Source organism: Anguilla rostrata, chromosome 19 (assembly GCF_018555375.3).
Source record: "Anguilla rostrata isolate EN2019 chromosome 19, ASM1855537v3, whole genome shotgun sequence".
NCBI lineage: Eukaryota > Metazoa > Chordata > Actinopteri > Anguilliformes > Anguillidae > Anguilla > Anguilla rostrata.
Window position 1 is genome coordinate 15,683,129 of NC_057951.1, and position 18,671 is coordinate 15,701,799.

General features: G+C 52.5%; 2 protein-coding genes across 9 annotated transcripts in view; one reads left to right on the top strand and one right to left on the bottom strand.

Moving 5' to 3' along the window:
• LOC135245909 (glutamate receptor-interacting protein 1-like) overlaps positions 1-18,671 on the bottom strand; it is a 402,070-nt gene that overhangs the window by 111,388 nt on the left and 272,011 nt on the right. The window lies entirely within an intron of this gene.
• The window catches only part of LOC135245907 (filamin-C-like), a 36,442-nt gene that overhangs the window by 6,253 nt on the left and 11,518 nt on the right, over positions 1-18,671 (top strand). For all 3 annotated transcript variants that reach the window (XM_064319281.1, XM_064319282.1, XM_064319283.1), the window contains exons 2-24: positions 3,043-3,291; positions 6,580-6,677; positions 8,071-8,221; positions 8,507-8,625; positions 8,788-8,865; positions 9,025-9,187; positions 9,281-9,481; positions 9,697-9,834; positions 9,994-10,120; positions 10,629-10,765; positions 11,034-11,227; positions 11,478-11,591; positions 11,714-11,857; positions 12,220-12,343; positions 12,487-12,647; positions 12,986-13,076; positions 13,504-13,673; positions 13,976-14,093; positions 14,243-14,505; positions 15,672-16,269; positions 17,573-17,746; positions 18,011-18,173; positions 18,337-18,497. In XM_064319281.1, the coding sequence (XP_064175351.1) occupies positions 3,043-3,291; positions 6,580-6,677; positions 8,071-8,221; positions 8,507-8,625; positions 8,788-8,865; positions 9,025-9,187; positions 9,281-9,481; positions 9,697-9,834; positions 9,994-10,120; positions 10,629-10,765; positions 11,034-11,227; positions 11,478-11,591; positions 11,714-11,857; positions 12,220-12,343; positions 12,487-12,647; positions 12,986-13,076; positions 13,504-13,673; positions 13,976-14,093; positions 14,243-14,505; positions 15,672-16,269; positions 17,573-17,746; positions 18,011-18,173; positions 18,337-18,497 (3,936 nt within the window). The remainder of the gene's footprint in view (positions 1-3,042; positions 3,292-6,579; positions 6,678-8,070; positions 8,222-8,506; positions 8,626-8,787; positions 8,866-9,024; positions 9,188-9,280; positions 9,482-9,696; positions 9,835-9,993; positions 10,121-10,628; positions 10,766-11,033; positions 11,228-11,477; positions 11,592-11,713; positions 11,858-12,219; positions 12,344-12,486; positions 12,648-12,985; positions 13,077-13,503; positions 13,674-13,975; positions 14,094-14,242; positions 14,506-15,671; positions 16,270-17,572; positions 17,747-18,010; positions 18,174-18,336; positions 18,498-18,671) is intronic.

The following is an 18,671-nucleotide window of genomic DNA, read 5'->3' on the forward strand; positions in this document are numbered from 1 at the left end:
ATGCTTTAAAAGCACCAGGAAAACTGAACTGAGCCTTAACAGCGAGTGAAGCAGTAAAGGAAGGCACACCTTGGAGACAGGTTATAAAATTGTATGTGTGTGTTCCAAACCTGCACACAAAAGCAGTGTTTACATACTTGTGTGCAGGGCGTGGGGCGTACACCAGGGTGACATCGCTGAGTGGGCGTGTCCTGGCTCGTTGTGGAGCGAGACGACCTCACGCCAGTGGAATGTCACAGTGTAGCGCTGACCTGGACAGGGCAGGGGTCAGAGGTCAGGGGTCAGGTTCACAGGGGGAAAGCAGGGGCGGGTGATGCCTCTGTGTGACGCTGGGATGTCCCCTAACTGCAGCGCTTATGTAGGATGCTCCAGATGCATCATGGGACTTCCCCAAAGGGGGATCTGACGGGCCTCTTACCTGTTCACATAGAGCGCTCACACAGCGTTTCTTCAACGCTGTGGAAACCTTTTGTTCCGGCTGAGCTGGTGCTGAGCGGGTATGTCCTCCGCTGCCTGCTGTATGCACATGGGGCTGCCCTGAGTGAGCAGCTGACTGGGGGGGGGTCTGAATTAGTCTATTTCAGTCTGTCACCCCCCCAGGCTCAACGCAGTCAGCTGTTTTATCAGGCGCTTAACAAACTGCAGTTGCTCCTGCTAGAATGTCTCAGCCAGTTTTTTGCAGTCTGCACAGTGAGCATGGGCATGCAGCCAAGCTGAACACTGGCGTTAAGCTGAGTCAGAGCACAGCCAGGCTGAACGCTGGTGTTGAGTTTTCCTGGTTTCCATGGTGATCTCCCCTTCTCTCTCAGCCTTCTCGTACTCCTCTGGTGTGAGCTGAGGACTCACAGACTCAAGTGATGAACGAGCTCCTTGTTCCTCAGTCAAAAAAAAACAAAAAAAGAACAGCCTTGGGATCTGAAGCTTGTTTGCGCTCGGTCTGGGATCGAACGGACGGTTGTTGTCTGTGATCACATAGACAGGAGCTCAAGAGCGAGGAGAAGCGAGAGAGTGAAACTGGGTCTGCGTTGAGTGCAGAACGGTCCAGTCCCTGGAAGTGGAAGAGCCTGTGAATGTTTATTAGGTGCAGGTGACATTGTCCTGGGGGGACTGTGATTTATGTGCTGCTGAAAATAGCTGGGCCCTATGAAAGAGCCTGTCTGCGTTGGCCCCGGGGGGTCAGCGCTGGGAGGGTTGGGTTACTGTCCCAACATTAGTGCAGCTGCTGAACCCCGTCTGCGCAGCTGAGGGGGGGGGGAGATGGGGGGCTAGTTGATCACAGGTGGGCTCATTCACAGACCTGACCCAGCCAAAGGGGGCCATTGTTCCCTTTAAAAACAGATGGGCCGGATGGAGTTCCATGTTGTGGGGGTGGCAGGGATTTGGACTTAAACAGCAGGCCAGTCGTCCATCCCATTTGCCTTCTCTGATTGGCTGCATTTGTTTGAGAAAAAGAGGAAAGTGACTGAAGCCTGGCCCGGGGGCTGAGCCGCTCTGTGTGATAACACACAGCCTCTTCAGCTCCACTCAGAAAAATGTTACAGTCTGTGTTTGTTAGAGACAGAGGACGACAGGGTAGTGTTGCCCTGGACAACCAAACAAACACTGCAGAGAGTGAGGGAGAGAGCGAGCGAGCGAGGGGGAGATAGATGATAATAACCGTGAATAAAGTTCTTTTATAGTTCTCTGTTAATGCATCTTAGTGTGTGCCACTATCTGTCCCCTTAATGAGAAAGGACTCCCGAATGTCACCCCTCTACCAGCTTCTGCGGGTCTGTCACCTAAACCGGGGTGTCAAACTTCAGTCCTGGACGGCTACAGTCTTCATCCCGTTGTGCATTTATCTTTCCTTAATTTTCCCCTCCCTGCTGGATGAGCCTGGAGATTCCTGGACAACACAGCCGCTGCTGTTGTATATTTACCACAGAGCACATCAATCAGGCAGGTGTGCGCCCTCCACTAGTCACGCTGTTTGGCTACGGCCGTTAGCGAAACTGCTCTCGGCTGAAATACTGCTTCTTTCAAGGAAGCTGGGAAAAAAAGCCTGTTCTCCAGACCGTTCCAAGATCGTAATTTATTGTCGTAATCACCCAGGAAATATATGAGCTGCCGCACTGCCAGGCTGGAGCAGCCTGGTGCACGCGTGCGACAGGAGGTTTGGGGTTTCTCATGTGTCGTACCCCCCAGGAATCTCCGCAAAAAAAAAAGTGCTTGCCTGCATTAGCGGCACTTCCTGTTACCACCAGAACCGTTATATCATAATAAAGGGGGGGGGGGGGGGAACGACCCCATAAATTTTGCTGCATATAGTATTTATTCTGGCCTTCAGCCCAAAAGTATGTGGTAAGTGTGTGGGCCTGGGACCAAAGGGCTCTCACACGGCCTGACTCTGGGCCCTGTCCGCAGGGTCTGGGGGACCCCACAGTGGGGCTCGGGGCATTGGGTGCATGCGTAATGTGTCACACACACAGATGGAATATGAGGACTATACATCGCGTGTAATGCTCTTGGCATGTGGTGTGATTCCGTGTGACGCGTGCTGTTGACCGTATGAGGGGCGGTGCATGTGTCCCGTGTGCCGAGGGACGGGCGTCCCGTGTTCTTCAGTGGAGGCCCTGATGTAGTCCCTCTCTCGGTGCGATCCACTCAGTACACAGTTATCACTGGTTATTTGCTTTGCTGATCCGGGGGATCTCGTGTATCATGAATGGATTTTTGATTCATTTCCTGTTTTGAGAAAATGGAAGTCGAACATACCACATCCTTGCAGGCAGCTGGCTGATAGCAGATGGCAGTTTTGTACTGAACCTCTGTTTGCTGTCTCTGCACACAGACAGCAGTTCTGTAATGACACTTTGTCCCTGTGTGTGTCTCTGTGTCCCACAGACAGTGGTTCTGTAATGACACTTTGCCCCTGTGTGTGTCTCTGTGTCCCACAGACAGTGGTTCTGTAATGACACTTTGCCCCTGTGTGTGTCTCTGTGTCCCACAGACAGTGGTTCTGTAATGACACTTTGCCCCTGTGTGTGTCTCTGTGTCCCGCAGACAGCAAGGCCATCGTGGACGGCAACCTGAAGCTGATCCTTGGCATGATCTGGACGCTGATCCTGCACTACTCCATCTCCATGCCCATGTGGGAGGACGAGGATGACGAGGACCTGAAGAAGCTGACGCCCAAGCAGCGGCTGCTGGGCTGGATCCAGAACAAGGTGCCGCAGCTGCCCATCAACAACTTCAACAAGGACTGGAGGGACGGCAAGGCCCTGGGCGCCCTGGTGGACAACTGCGCCCCCGGTAAGCACTGATCTAGGATCAGCTAGCCAAACACCCTTTTAGCTTATCTCCAACCAATATTCAGGGAGGGACGAAACACAGGAACTGATCCAGAATCAGTTTTAAAAAATCTTATATTCAACTGTATTTGTGGTTAAAAAGGCCGATGCTAATCCAGAGTCAGTAGAACTAGTGCTGGTCATAATCCCAGCCATACTGTGAAAAACAATGAAACTGATCCAGGGTCAGTTCAGCAGGCGCTAACGGCGTGCCCACTAAAGCTAGCGGCCCTTGCTGCCACTCTGTAATTCGGTGCTTTGTTTCGCTCCCCTGTCAAGGGTACAACAGGCTGCGTTTTTTTTTGTGGTCGCCAAGGTCACCAGTCTAAGCACGCCGAATGGCGTGAGAATTCACACAGTGAGGTGCTTACAAATCCATCAGTTAACACGTAAGACAGGAGGCAATGCAAAGCTTTAGGGTTTAAGGCACTGTGCAAATGACACAAGTGGAATGGAAGCGATTTAAACACACTGCAGGCCATATGACCTCATAGTGATGTCACAGGATAAAAAATAATAAAAAATTGTACAGGGGCTGTGTTTGGATTGCAGATTCCATTGCACGTTACCCAGGGGGTGACGGATCTGTGCGCACATGAGGTCATTGTTGTGAAGAAGGGAGGATCTCCTGCCTTTTATGGGCAGGGAGTCTGTCCATGAGCGCGCTCAGACGAGACACAGAAGGTCAGGGTCGGCCCGGTGGGGGAGGGGGGCATGTCCAAAACACCCATAATTCACAGCGGCCTCCGCTAACCTAAAGCAGCCATTTCCTCGACATAACCTCGGACAGAGGACACGGGGAAGATTACAGAGGGCTGACATTTAAACCCCCCCCTTCCTCCAGAGAGGGAGAGCACTGACAGGCCTGTCAGGAGGACCCGGAGGCCGTAGGGGTCCCAGCCCAGGGAGCTCCCTGACAGCTGCCCCGGATCGAGTGCAGCCCCTCTGGGGCCCGTCATAACTCCGGGCCCAGGCCCAGGCCTGGTTTTCGTTTTTAGCCTTTCTCTCTCCGCCAGCGCTCCAAATTTGGGCAGGATTCCCTTTTGACACAGTGTCTGTCGCTTGATGAAAGCGGTGTGTGTGGTGGAGGCACAGAGGACAGGGCTGTGTCTGTAGGAGAAGAACCAAAACTTTAATTCCACCAGAACTCGCTCCACACTGCAGCATGCACCAATAATACCGGCCAGTATGGGCATGTAGAACTCACTCCCGAATAATAACCACTTTTCTTTATCACTGCGGTTCCGTCGAACCTTACCTCTGTTCATGGGGTACAGGCACAAAATATTTTAAAAAATAATATCGCAATGGAGACAATTTCACAACGTAGATATCTCGTTCATGTACATTTAGGGGAATCCTAGCAGTTTGTGAAAATGAGATCAAAAGATGATGTGCTTCCCTGTGAATGCCGTTTGCTTTTCAGGCCTGCTGTATGAGTGTGTCAGGGTGCGAGTGTTCACACATGCGAGCCGGTTTTCTTTGTGAGGCAAGCTGTGTCTCTGTCATTTACCTTCTGTGGAGCCCAACCGGCCGGCCGAGAGACGGGGAGCTAAACTGTTTATCAGTCTGGAGACGGCTGAGGCTGTCCAGTGCCAGAGCACGGGCTGGAGGCCTGACCATACAGGGGCTTGGTTCGCTCCCGCAGGCAGCAGCCTCCGCGGGTAATGACTCTAATAATGACGCTGGCGATGAGTAGACGCTCGAACGCGGTGCGCGTTAAACTTCAGGAGCTGAAACGGGCCCAAGGCTCTCTCAGAGTAATGCCTTTCCTAGAAACACTCCCTCGCTTCAGCGCGTCCTGTACCCCGCTGGCCGCCAGTGCAATCCAACGTTTTACAGCATTGCAGTAAAGTTGTGCCAAATAAGTGTTGTAAAAAAAAGTTACAACCACAATTTTCCAGCTATGTTTTAAAATTTAAAATGTAAAATTCACACACTCAATAAAGTTTTTAAATATTTTACATGTGGCTAGCTGGGTACAACAGGCAGAGCAGAATGGATCTATAGAGCAGCAGTTAAGTCATGTGACTATAAAACTGCCAGAGGCTGCCTATTCAGACCTAACACAAAAAAACTGCCTCAGGATAGATCTCACCCTCGCTTGCCAACTGACACTCTGACGCATTAACCACCTCACTTTCCAACTGACACTCAGAAGCTGTCACAGTCTCTCTTTCTAACTGACACACTGAAACTGTAACAGTCTCACTTTCTAACTGACTCTCTAAAGCAGTAACTAACCTAATCCTCACTGCCAGTATTCCTCTGTTGAAGTGGCTCTCCCACAGACACACTTATCCCGCTGGATCACCGTGGTGGATAACGCTAAATCCCTGCGCGATATCCTGTGTGTGAGAGAGGAGCTGGTCAGCACTGACGTGCCTCTGACTACCCAACAGATTAGCCACCTAATTTGAGCTGTGCTTATTGGACCAGCCGATGTGCTGTGTGTACAGGTATGACTGAGTAAAGGTGATTACTTCACATGGAAAATTAGAAATTAATAAATGTAAAAACGGATAGCATTTAGCAGAATACTTCAAAATTCATACCTTTATTGGCACGTGAGTAAGGTGCACACGAGTGGTTTTGAAGTTAAAACATGGGTGTACATAGCAGAGCTGTTCCAACCGCTTGCGCTCGGTGAAAACAAGTGTCATTTACACAGAAAACCTCGGCAGCAAGATCCTGAAATCCCCTCTCCACCCTGTGCAGCAGTGTGTGACGTTCTCTCAGCGCTGTTTCAGCGTTGCCTGGGCGTTGTCTCGGCGACCTGCCCACGTGACGGTCTGTTAAGCCCCTCCCACGGCGCGGGCGTCACACGCTGCTGATCCTCTTTAGTCGCTAGCTCCGTCCGTAGGCGCGGACGCTCCCGCTTGCGCTCATGAACTTGGGAAACGCCGAGACGGCTGACTGGACCCCTTCCATCAGAGAGTGGAGTCGGCTGCCTCGGTACAGCACAGTCTGCGCCCCTGCAGGGGACACAAGATTCAGAAAATGCACTGAAATTACATTAAACATAGAATTATCCAGAAATAAGTTTCAGCAAATGTGCTAATTATTGCATCTTACAGATATTGCTTTTTCTTTTTTTTCAAATTCAGTGCTGTGGAATATGCTGATCATTATATTTTCATGTAGTGTAGTAGTGTACTCCATTGCGCTTGTTTTGTGATGGTGGTTGTGTGAGTGCCTGGGTGTGTGTTTTTTAAAATTAAAAACCGATCTCTCCCCCTCTGTCCTGTAGGTCTGTGCCCCGACTGGGAGACCTGGGACCCCAACCAGCCCGTGGAGAACGCCAGGGAGGCCATGCAGCAGGCTGACGATTGGCTGGGGGTGCCTCAGGTAAGGTCACCTGATCGCCACACCTGGCCAGCTCTGCCAGCTGAGCCTGGAGCAGGTGGTGCTCTGCTGTCATTGTGGCAGAGAGGAGGGGGTGGGGTGCAGTCAAATCACATGACTGCCTGTCTGTCATCTGGTATGCTGTGAGACAGCCCCACAGACAAAATGGAGATTATCAGTGCAGTACAGGTCGCTTGTTAATCCGGGTGAAGGGGGCCTGTGTTTGGGAGAAGAGGCTTGCAAGCCCCCCCATTCCTCCATGGGTGCTGGGACATTCCCAGCATGCTGAGGGACTGGCGTCTGTGCTCAGGAATCTCGCTAATGAGCGAGTTTTCGTTTTCCTGTCTCTTATGAAAGAGGTGCTGGAGGTCGGCAGCTTGCCCTGTGGAGCGGTTCAATGCCCCAGATCTATTATAGACCGCAGCACTCACCCCCTCCACGCAGGGGTTAAATATAGCGGCAAGAACTCTTTGCGCCATGACATCATCTAAGGAGCACAGTGTCAAGGCTGCCTCGTTCAGCACACTTCAGTCACTGTATGTCGTCAGGGGCAACCACTGCTGGGGGGGAGGAGCATAGGCTGTTGCTGACTCGTTCTTTGCCTACAGAGAAAGCTCTTCTGTGTGCTGATTGGGTAGGCTAATCACTCGCTGATTCTGATTGGTGAGCTTATTTCCCTAAGAATTCTCTCAGCATAGAGCACGGTTTGAGGTGACGTGGATGGGGTACACTGTTGGGGATCATTGCTGGATATAGATTTCCCACCTGACAGGTAGAAAGTAAGCTCAGCTAATCAGAGATTATGCATATTAATAATTACGTGTATCGAAGCCAGTGGTTCTGTTTTAGCTGGCTTAGTTATTTGTGTTTGCAACTGGTGCCCTGCACATAATGAAGAACACATTCACAGAGACTGTGTGTGCTGAACATACAGGCTGAGGATTTAACAGCACAAAGCGTGTTCCTACAGCTGTCCTTTACGGGGCAGTGTGGGAGTTATTTCCTCTCTGTTAATAAGAAATACCCATCGCAGTGTCATAGTTCAAAGAGCGGAACAGGAAACTTAATGCACAAGGGGTGGGACACAAGGGGTGATTTCCCATATTTTATTCCTGTAAATAATTCTTATTCTTTAATTAGCCTCCCACATGCTAGTTCCAGCAGCTAGATGTGACCAGGTTGCATATAACCTTTGACCTGGACCTCTCTCTGCATACTCATTGGTGCTGCTATATATAACCTTTGACCTGAGCCTCTCTCTGCATACTCATTGGTGGCACTGTATATAACCTTTGACTTAGGTCTCTCCCTGCATTCCCATTGGTGCTACTGTATATAACCTTTGACTTTGGTCTCTTGCTGCATACTCATTGGTGCCACTGTCTATATTCTGTAGGTGATTGCTCCGGAGGAGATTGTAGACCCCAATGTGGACGACCACTCTGTGATGACCTACCTGTCCCAGTTCCCCAAGGCCAAACTGAAACCTGGTGCCCCACTGCGCCCAAAAGTACTGCACCCCAACAAGGCCAAAGCTTACGGACCAGGTAAAATGAGCTCTTGGTCCTGTGCCAACATATAACAAAGATCTGCCACTCTGTGGTGAATATCAAACTGATTTTCCCTTGGACTTATTTCTCTTGTAACAAAACCCAGTGAAGGTGAGGTTAAGAACATAACACCAAATAATATTCTAAGAAATCCAACTCTGATTATAATGTGTGGTGAAGGGTTTGTCTTGCAGATGGAAAGCATGTAATGTCTTTCAAACGTCCCATGGCGTGGCCTCTTGCCCTTCAGTAACTAAAGCTGCTTATTCCCCGCCCCCACAGGCATTGAGCCCCACGGCAATGTCGTGCTGAAGCCGGCCCACTTCACCGTGGAAACCTGGGAGGCGGGGCTGGGCGAGGTCATCGTGTACGTGGAGGACCCCGAGGGACACACGGAGGAGGTGGGTTCTCCCCTGCAGGTGCAAGCGGGGCAGAACCAGACCTTTTGGATCCTCAGGGCCCCTCATCTCTCCTGGATTCATTAACAGCACACCTGCACCTTTTAATATGTCCGTATTATACCGTTCATTTAATTCTCTATCTTCATTTTGTTTTTCCTCCAGGCCAAAGTTGTGCCCAACAACGACCCGAAACGGACCTATTCTGTGACCTACGTGCCAAAAGTGGAGGGCCTTCACAAGGTAGTTAACGCAGCACGCTGCACCGACACCAATATGCATAGGAGTGCTAATTAGGATTGGGATTCCACTGTCTGTGTCTTATCCTTTTGTGTTATAATCTAAAAAAAAAAAACAGAAAAACCTGGCAGGGATTGATGTTTGTGTCCTTTCCTCTCCAAGGTGAAGGTGCTCTTTGCCGGGCAGGACATTGACAAGAGTCCCTTCATGGTCAACATCTCCAAGGCGATGGGAGACCCCAACAAGGTGTCAGCGCGCGGGCCAGGCTTGGAACCCGTGGGCAACGTTGCAAACAAGCCCACCTACTTCGACATCTACACCGCAGGTAACGAGAGAAGCTTGTCTCAAAAGCGCAAACGCTGCCATAATCCAGAGTCTCAAATTTCTTAGTGATTACATCTCTTTGCGTGTCTCCCAGGTGCCGGGGCAGGGGACGTTAGCGTGGTCATCGTCGACCCTCAGGGCAAGAGGGACACGGTGGAGATCGTTTTGGAAAACAAGGGGGACAGCACTTTCCGCTGCACCTACCGGCCCGTGCTGGAGGGACCCCACACCATCCACGTCACCTTCGCAGGGCAGCAGATCCCCAAGAGCCCCTTTACCGTCAACATCTCAGAAGGTGACCCCGCTTTTCCCACCCCTGTTCTCAACCTGCTCTCTCAAACGCAAGAGCGCAACCTGCCTCTGTTTCACCAGAGCTTCATTACTAATGACCAGCTCTACCAGCCATGCATCTCCACTGCTGGGAGTTTGAGCTCCTGGCTAACCTCTCCTCTCTCTCTATCTATCCCTCTCTCTCTCCCTCTCCCCACCCCACCTTCCCCCCCCCACCAGCCTGCAACCCCAGTGTCTGCAGGGCCACCGGGCGGGGCCTCCAGCCCAAGGGGGTGCGGGTGAAGGAGGTGGCCGACTTCAAGGTCTTCACCAAGGGGGCCGGCAGCGGGGAGCTCAAAGTGACAGTGAAGGGCCCGAGTAAGTCCACCCAGCCATTCTGCACTGGGGACCTCATGTGTGTTAGGATGTGATGTGATTATTACTGAAGGGCCTTCTGTCTGGAGAGCATCCAGCACTCTGTTGAGCCTGACACACACACACGCACACGCTCTAAGGGTCTCTGCTGTGTGTCTGCAGAAGGTGGGGAAGAGCCGGTGAAGGTGCGGGATGTGGGAGACGGCGTGTTCGAGTGTGACTACTACCCGGTCACCCCTGGAAAGTACACCGTCTCCATCACCTGGGGAGGGCAGGCCATTCCACGCAGGTGAGAGCCTAACGTTCTGTGCAGCTTCACAGTTCCATAGGGGTTCAGGGGTTCTGTGCACAGGCCACTGCCACTTCAGCGTTCCACAGGGTGCAGCCACAAGAGGCACTGCGCTTTCAACATATCAAAGGGGTCCACGAAACGTTGCGCTGCCGCATCAAAATTCCACAGGGCCAGACTACAATGAGCACTGTCGTATTTCAGTGTTCCAGAGGGGCCTGTCAGAATGGGCCCTACCACTTCGACATTCCGGCGGGGGTTCAACAGAGCGGTCACCGCAACCTCAACATTCCACACCTAGGCTTCGGGGGCACGCTGACATCACATCACACCTCGCCGTTAACACGGTGGTTATTATTGGTTGGCTCGGCCCAAAGCCCCCCCTCCACCCCCCCACCACAGGGTGGCTCCAAGGGCACGCATGTCACACGTTGGGATGCAGCGCTCGGTGGAGAGGTCCCATCGCCGTGTGAAATGCTTCCTAACGCGGCTCGTCACTTGTTCGCAGCCCCTTCGAGGTGGAGGTCAGTGCCGAGGCAGGCTTCCAGAAGGTCCGAGCCTGGGGCCCGGGCCTGGTGACCGGAAGGGTGGGGAAGTCAGCTGACTTTGTGGTGGAGGCCATCGGCACGGAAGTGGGGACCCTTGGTAAGTTGCACCAGCTCAGGGGGATTGTGGTAAGAAATGTGTTCACACTGGACAACCCTGTTCACTGTAGGGAACTGCATGGTAAAAGTGGTGTGCCCTGAAATAACAACAGTAGGCCCCATTTCAGATATGTCTCATGTGCTCCTCCTCTTCCTCATGTCCCTGGGCTAAAGTAACAGATGTTTTTTACGGTTCGTTGCTTTTGTAGGTGTGATCTTCTCAGACTCGAGGATGTGATCTGAGGAATGTGATCTCTCTGTCCCCATAGGGTTCTCCATCGAGGGCCCGTCCCAGGCCAAGATCGAGTGCGACGACAAGGACGACGGCTCCTGCGACGTGCGCTACTGGCCCACGGAGCCGGGCGACTACGCCGTGCACGTCATCTGCGACGACGAGGACATCAAGGACAGCCCCTTCATCGCCCACATCCTGCCCGCGGACAACGACAGCTTCCCTGAGAAGGTGAGCCACACCCCCCCCGCCCTGCCACGCCCGCACCTGAGCAGTGGAAGCCGCTTCTTCACAGTTTCTAACGTGTGTAAACCGAGCGTCCAAGCCTGCATTATGAGTGTTTTTTGAAGCTGAAGTCAATCAGAGGTATTACCTGCCTCTCCGTCCATCCCATAAGGATGCCCACCTTGATGTGTACGGGCTAGCACTCCTAGGTGGTGGGTGTGCCGGCCGCTCGCTGACGCTGTGTTACCTGCTGCAGGTGAAAGCCTTTGGCCCTGGCCTGGCGCCCACCGGCTGCATCGTGAACAAGCCTGCCGAGTTCACCATCGACGCCCGCGCTGCTGGGAAAGGCCAGCTCAAGATCTACGCCCAGGTACATGCTGGGACGATGTATGAACCCGATGCCGGGTTTAACTCCACACCCTGACTGCTTTTCTGAGTGAAGTGAAGGCGTGTATGTGTGACTGACAGATCTGTTTTTTCAAATCGGTTCAGGATGCGGAGGGAATCGCCATTGACATCAAGATCACCGACAAGGGCGACGGCACCTTCGTCTGCATCTACATCCCCACCAAGCCCATCAAGCACACCATCATCATCACCTGGGGCGAGGTCAACGTTCCCAACAGCCCCTTCAGGGTGAGAGACCAATCAGAGAGCTCCTTACCTCGTTGTTATTCTCCAGTGTTCCGGTCGTCATGGTGATTATCTGTGTGGAATTCTGCCTCTCCGGGACTGATGCTATGACAGCGCTGTGGCTCTGTTTCTTTGGTCGCCTCTGAACTGTTGTCCCAGGATGACTCTCTTTTTCTGCATTTCCCAAACCTCTGGGAACTCAGACAGAGCCCAAGTTGTCTCTTAAATCGCAGGCCCACCCTGTGCTTGCTTTGCTGCCGTTGGTGATAAATAGACCCAGCCTCGTGGGGTGAAAGCAGGAGGAAGTGCTGATGGATGTGGGTGATGAGTGAACCTGGGGTTTTGTGCTCTTTGCCTCTGTACAGGTGAGCATTGGGGAGGGCTGTCACCCAGAGAAGGTGAAGGTGTACGGCCCAGGCGTGGAGAAGACCGGCCTGAAGGCCAGCGAGCCCACCTACTTCACTGTGGACTGCAGCGAGGCCGGGACAGGTGAGGCCGCACCACCTGACCAATCAATGGCCACGGAGTCTCACGCTCACTCTTCCCATAATGCCTTGTATTGTAGTCCTGCTCCCTCCCTCTCTCTCTCTCGCTGACCATACCTCTCTCCCTTTGGCTCCGCCCCCACTCAGGTGACATCAGCATCGGGATCAAGTGCGCGCCCGGCGTGGTGGGCCCGGCCGAGGCGGACATCGACTTCGACATCATCAAGAACGACAACGACACCTTCACCGTGAAGTACACCCCTCCCGCTGCCGGACGCTACACCATCATGGTGCTGTTCGCTGACAAGGTGAGACTGCCCTCAGGGCTCAGGTAAACCCCTCAGGTGAACCCTCAGGTAACCAGAAGGAACCATTAGGCTGAAGTTCTGTGCTATCGTGGGGTGGGAAAGTGGTGTAGTTGTGTGGGAAATTGAATTTGAACCACAAAATGGTCTAGTCTTTGCCCTGAGCCTTGACTGTCCCCCTCAGGGAAGACCCAGATGTATTTATCAGTCACATGCATTCTATTTGAGAAGTCCAGTTTGGGGGCCATATATTTTGCTTAAATAATTTAGCTTCTTATACAAAACCTCTCCACGGTAATGGTAATAACTCATTTTTTCGATCGCCTCTCTCGCTAACGCAGGAAATTCCCAGCAGCCCCTTCAAGGTCAAAGTGGACCCGTCTCACGATGCGGGCAAGGTCAGGGCCGAGGGCCCCGGACTCAACAAGACGGGTAAGTGGCCCTGTTGCCCTGGTAACACACCTCCTCCAGGCCATGGGTGCACATGCATAGACAGGCTGCCAGATGCCAGCGTTAGCACAAATGATGTTTAAACTGCTATGATCATAGCACATTAGTATGCATTAATTTCTATCGGTTTAACTCCTTCTCATTTATACAAATGTACATGTTTTGTAATGCATTTCTAGAATGTTGATTAATTTCTTTTTACTGTATACTGTTTTTGTAATGAAACATACGGTAATGAACATGAACTACATACATATTGAAAAGGACAGAATTATGTGTTGCAGGAGGTTACAGGTTACAGTGTAGGTCTCTGCACTGACGTACCTCATGTATGGAATGTGCGTAAACCGTGATGTGAAAGCCTTAAAGAAGACGCTAAACTGCTTTTTCGCTGTTCCCCGCGCTGCAGGCGTGGAGGTGGGCAAGCCGACCCACTTCACCATCTACACCAAGGGCGCCGGCAAGGCCCAGCCCAACGTCCAGTTCAGCAGCGCGGTGAAGGGCGAAGCCGTGCGCGACTTCGAGATCATCGACAACCACGACTACTCGTACACTGTGAAATACACCGCCATCCAGCATGTGAGTCCGCCGTCCGCCACCCGCTGCCTACCACCCGCCACCCGCCGCCTGCCACCCGCCACCCGGCGGATCCCAGCGCCAGGGCGCTAAGGCGAGGAGGAGATGCTTTTGTTCGTTCTCCTCCTCCTTCCATCTTCTGAACCTCCCTCTCTTCAGTTGTCTGTCCTGTGATTGGTCAGCTCTGAGGTGTCTGTTACTATTCTGTGTCTGACTAAAATGGCGGCAGACTGTTCTCAGTAGTTTATGGTTACAAATGCTGACAGGTTTTTTTTTTTCTCTCTCTCTCTCTCTCTCTCTCTCAGGGAAACATGACCATCTCAGTTTCATACGGGGGTAACCCGGTTCCTAAGAGCCCCTTCAATATCACCGTGGCCTCTGCCCTGGATCTCAGCAAGGTCAAAGTTCAAGGGCTGAACAACAGTAAGTGTGCTGTGCCACATACCTAGAACTGGGGGATTCGGTACATTAAATTGGACTCAACACTGGCCACTTTACAGTGTAAAAAAGTGCGGTAGCAGTGTTTAAGAGCAGGATGAAGAGCAGCCCCTCTGTGTGTGTGTGACCTGCAGAGGTGGAGGTGGGGAGGGACCAGGAGTTCTCCATCGACACGCGTGGGGCCGGGGGCCAGGGCCAGCTGGACGTGAAGATCACCTCGCCCTCCCGCCGCCCAATCCCGTGCAAGCTGGAGTCGGACGCGGCCAGCGGGATCCACTCAGTGAAGTACATCCCCCCCGAGGAGGGGCAGTACACCGTGGACATCAGCTACGACGGGAACCCTGTCCCGGGCAGCCCCTTCTCTGTGGAGGGGGTCATGCCCCCTGACCCCACAAAGGTACGGGATGCACTGGTGACCTCACACACCTGAGAGGGGGGAAGAAATCATCACTCTCACTCTCACACTCACTCTCACACACACTCTCACACACACTCACTCTCACACTCACTCTCACACACACTCTCACACGCACTCTCACACACACACTCACTCTCACACTCACTCTCACACTCACTCTCACACGCACTCTCACACTCACTCTCACACACACTCACTCTCACACTCACACTCACTCTCACACTCACTCTCACACACACTCACTCTCACACTCACACTCACTCTCACACTCACTCTCACACACACTCACTCTCACACTCACTCTCACACACACTCACTCTCACTCCCACTCTCACACTCACTCTCACACACACTCTCACACACTCACTCTCACACACACTCACTCTCACACACACTCTCACACTCACTCTCACACACACTCAGTCTCACACACACTCACTCTCACTCCCACTGTTAGACCATACTCTCATCACACCTCCCCACCACCTCTGCACACACACTCACTCTCCCTCACTCTCACACCTCACACGCACTCCACACCAACACTCCTCTCACATCACTCTCACACTCACTCTCACACCCTCCACGCGCCTCTCACTCCTCTCCACAACTCACTCTCACACACACTCACTCTCACTTCACTCTCACACATCACTCTCACCTCACACTCACTCTCACACTCACTCTCACTCACCTCACTCTCACTCACTCTCACTCACACTCACCTCACTCCACTTTCACCTCACACTCACCACTCACTCTCACACCACTCACTCTCACTCACACTCACTCTCACACTCCCACTCTCACACACACACTCTCACACTCACTCTCACTTTCACTCTCACACTCACTCACTCTCATTCTCACTTCACACTCACTCTCACACACACTCTCACACACTCACTCTCACACACACTCACAGGAACACACGCACACTTAAGAGCTGAGAAACTCTAAAAACCCCCCAAAAACCAGCAGACGCTGTAACCCTCCAAGACTGTACAGTTTGAGATTCCTGGTTTAACCTAATTTAATATTTCAGCTGGAGTGAAAATCTGTGACTCTGTTTTTTAAGCAATGTGCAGATAAACTGCAGTAGATAGATTCCTCGAGCTCACAGACGCACCGCCCCTGTGCTGCAGGTGCGCGCGTACGGTCCAGGCCTGAAGGGCGGGATTGTGGGTAAACCCGCGCCCTTCTCCATCGACACCAAGGGTGCGGGCACGGGCGGGCTGGGCCTGACGGTGGAGGGCCCCTGCGAGGCCAAGATCGAGTGCCAGGACAACGGCGACGGCTCGTGCTCCGTGTCCTACCTGCCGACGGAGGCCGGCGAGTACGCCATCAACATCCTGTTCGCCGAGGCGCACATCCCCGGCTCGCCCTTCAAGGCCGCCGTCCTGCCCGCCTTCGACCCCAGCAAGGTCACGGCGAGCGGCCCGGGCCTGGAGCGCGGCAAGGTCAACGAGGCCGGCTCCTTCACCGTGGACTGCTCCAAGGCCGGCGAGGCCGAGCTCACCATCGAGATCGTGTCCGAGTCCGGGGCCAAGGCCGAGGTGCACATCCAGAACAACGCCGACGGCACCTACGCCATCACCTACATCCCGCCCTACCCCGGCGCCTACACCATCACCATCAAGTACGGGGGACACGCCGTGCCCAAGTTCCCCGCCAAGCTGCAGGTGGACCCTGCCGTCGACACCAGCGGGGTCAAGGTGCACGGGCCAGGGGTCGAGCCCAGAGGTAAGACTACACACGGAGATAAAGCTAGTGCATAGATCTACTATGTATCTAGTCAATTAGATAACGTCTATGGTATTGTAAATTAAGGGTCCTACACTGAGCAAATATGTTCCCAGGAGAGTCTATGTATAAGTTAAGGAAGAGTTTCTTCAGCAATCACATAGACCTCCATGCAGGACCATAGAGAGAAGTCCACATATTTTTACAGAGAAGATAAAAAAGTAGCGCATGTTACAAATGAACATCCTGTACCCCATCTGGTGATCGAGGGTATTCGGTGTCAGTGGGTTTTCAGGCAGAAGCGAACTGTGGAAGCAGTATTCTGCTTTCCTGCTTAGCTGGCCTCGCTCTTTCTCAAAGGATAATTAATAGGCAAGTAATTAACTGAGCAAAGCTGAGCCATTCAATCTGCTGCGCTACCACAGATAATGGAACAGTCTTAAAATAGCTCCAGTCTTCCATTCTGAGAGGAGACTCATAAGGAAACTTCTCTTGGATCTACAGCGATTCAGTCGCCCCTTCTTCTCTTTCCTCCCCTCCCATCCCCTCCCCTCCTCCCTCCATTCCTTTCTCTCCTCCAATTGCACATTCTCTCCGTCTGTCCGTGAGGGAAAATAAACAGCGTTAAAACCACGGCGACTCGACCGCAGCCCTGTGCGGTTTAGCTGAGGATATTTATTTATTTTATTCACACAGACTCAACTCGAGCTCCTGTTCAAGCCAATCAACAACCGCCTCTGTGGGAACAGGAGTTGTTAGAAATCCCCCGAGCTCCAGCACGTAGATTATGCTGCGAAATGAATGACTAGTCCACGTATGAACTACAGGAAAAGCGTCTCAATGTTTACAGCAATCGTTACACGCATCTCAGCTTACTGGCCTCAGCATCGCTGTGGTGCTTGTGAATCTTCTGGGAACGTTCCAGAATGTTTGCCAGAAAGTTATTCAGTTACCTGGTCGTCTGTTGACAAATGGGGGGGGGGGGTCGCACTTGGTAGCTGCATTGACCCATAATACCTGCAATGTGTGTAACAGAGTTTCAGAGAACAGGTCGAACAGGAAACAGAGCAGTGCTGCTTCCACAGTGGAGCTCACAGTAAATGGAGCATTTGATATTGTAAATTGTGCAGATTTGATAGGAGTGGCTCGTATCCAAAATGCCCTCCCTTGGAGGCTAAATGGGCCGAACCTATAAAGTCGTTTTACGCCTGTTGCAGATTCTCAGGTGTCTGGTTTCCCTTCTTGCCGTTTTTTAAATCAAAAGAGCGTAACACTGCCCCCTGGTGTCTGCTCCCGTTCACAGGGGTCCTCCGTGAGGTCACCACGCACTTCATCGTGGACGCGCGTGCCCTGGCCAAGACCGGCGGCAGCCACGTGAAGATCAGGATCGTTAACCCCTCGGGCGCCAACACGGACGCCTACATCACAGACAAAGGGGACGGGACCTACAGGGTGGAGTACACGGCGTACGAGGACGGTAAGAGCTCAGCGACTTTTCCGCTGTGCTGTGTTTACGAAGGAAGTCACCATTAGAGTAAAATGCTTAAAAGAGGACTCACAAAAGTGTGGCCTTGGCTCTGCAGACCTGCTCATGGAATCTTCATGAGTAGCCAATCAGGTGGCATCAGCTTGTACTATGAGCGAGAGAGAGGGGGAGAGAGAAATACATGGCATTGCAATATAGATGTGCGTTCATGTACCAATGAGTTCATTAAACCCTGCACCCCCCGTCCGTCCTCAGGTATGCACCTGATCGAGGTCCTGTACGACGACGTCGCCGTTCCCATGAGCCCCTTCAAGGTGTCCGTAACGGAGGGCTGCGACCCCACCCGCGTGCGGGCCTACGGTCCCGGCCTGGAGGGGGGCCTGGTCAACAAGCCCAACTGCTTCACCGTGGAGACCAGGTGCGCACCGAGCGCGCTCACTGCAAGCTCGACAGCTTTGACATATCAGAACATGAACAACAATGAGTCTGTTATCGCTGTACATAACTGTGACAGCAGCAGTAACATCTCTTTCTCTTCTCTCCTCTTCTCTCTCTCTCTCTCTCTCTCTCTTCCTCCACAGGGGTGCTGGTACCGGGGGCTTGGGCCTGGCCATCGAGGGCAGTTCGGAAGCCAAGATGTCCTGCAAAGACAACAAGGACGGCAGCTGCAGCGTGGAGTACATCCCCTTCACCCCTGGGGACTACGATGTCAACATCACCTTCGGAGGACATCCTATCCCAGGTAGCATTGCGCTCCTGCTGCCAAATCCAATCTTACAACAGGATGGACCAAAAAGAGCCTGTCCAGCAGCTCTAATAGAAATCAATCTACATGACCAGTCTATTTTTTTTTTTTAAATCACTCAGGCAACTTTATTAAAGGAAACTAAATGAGCTTTAAATATAAACGATGGGA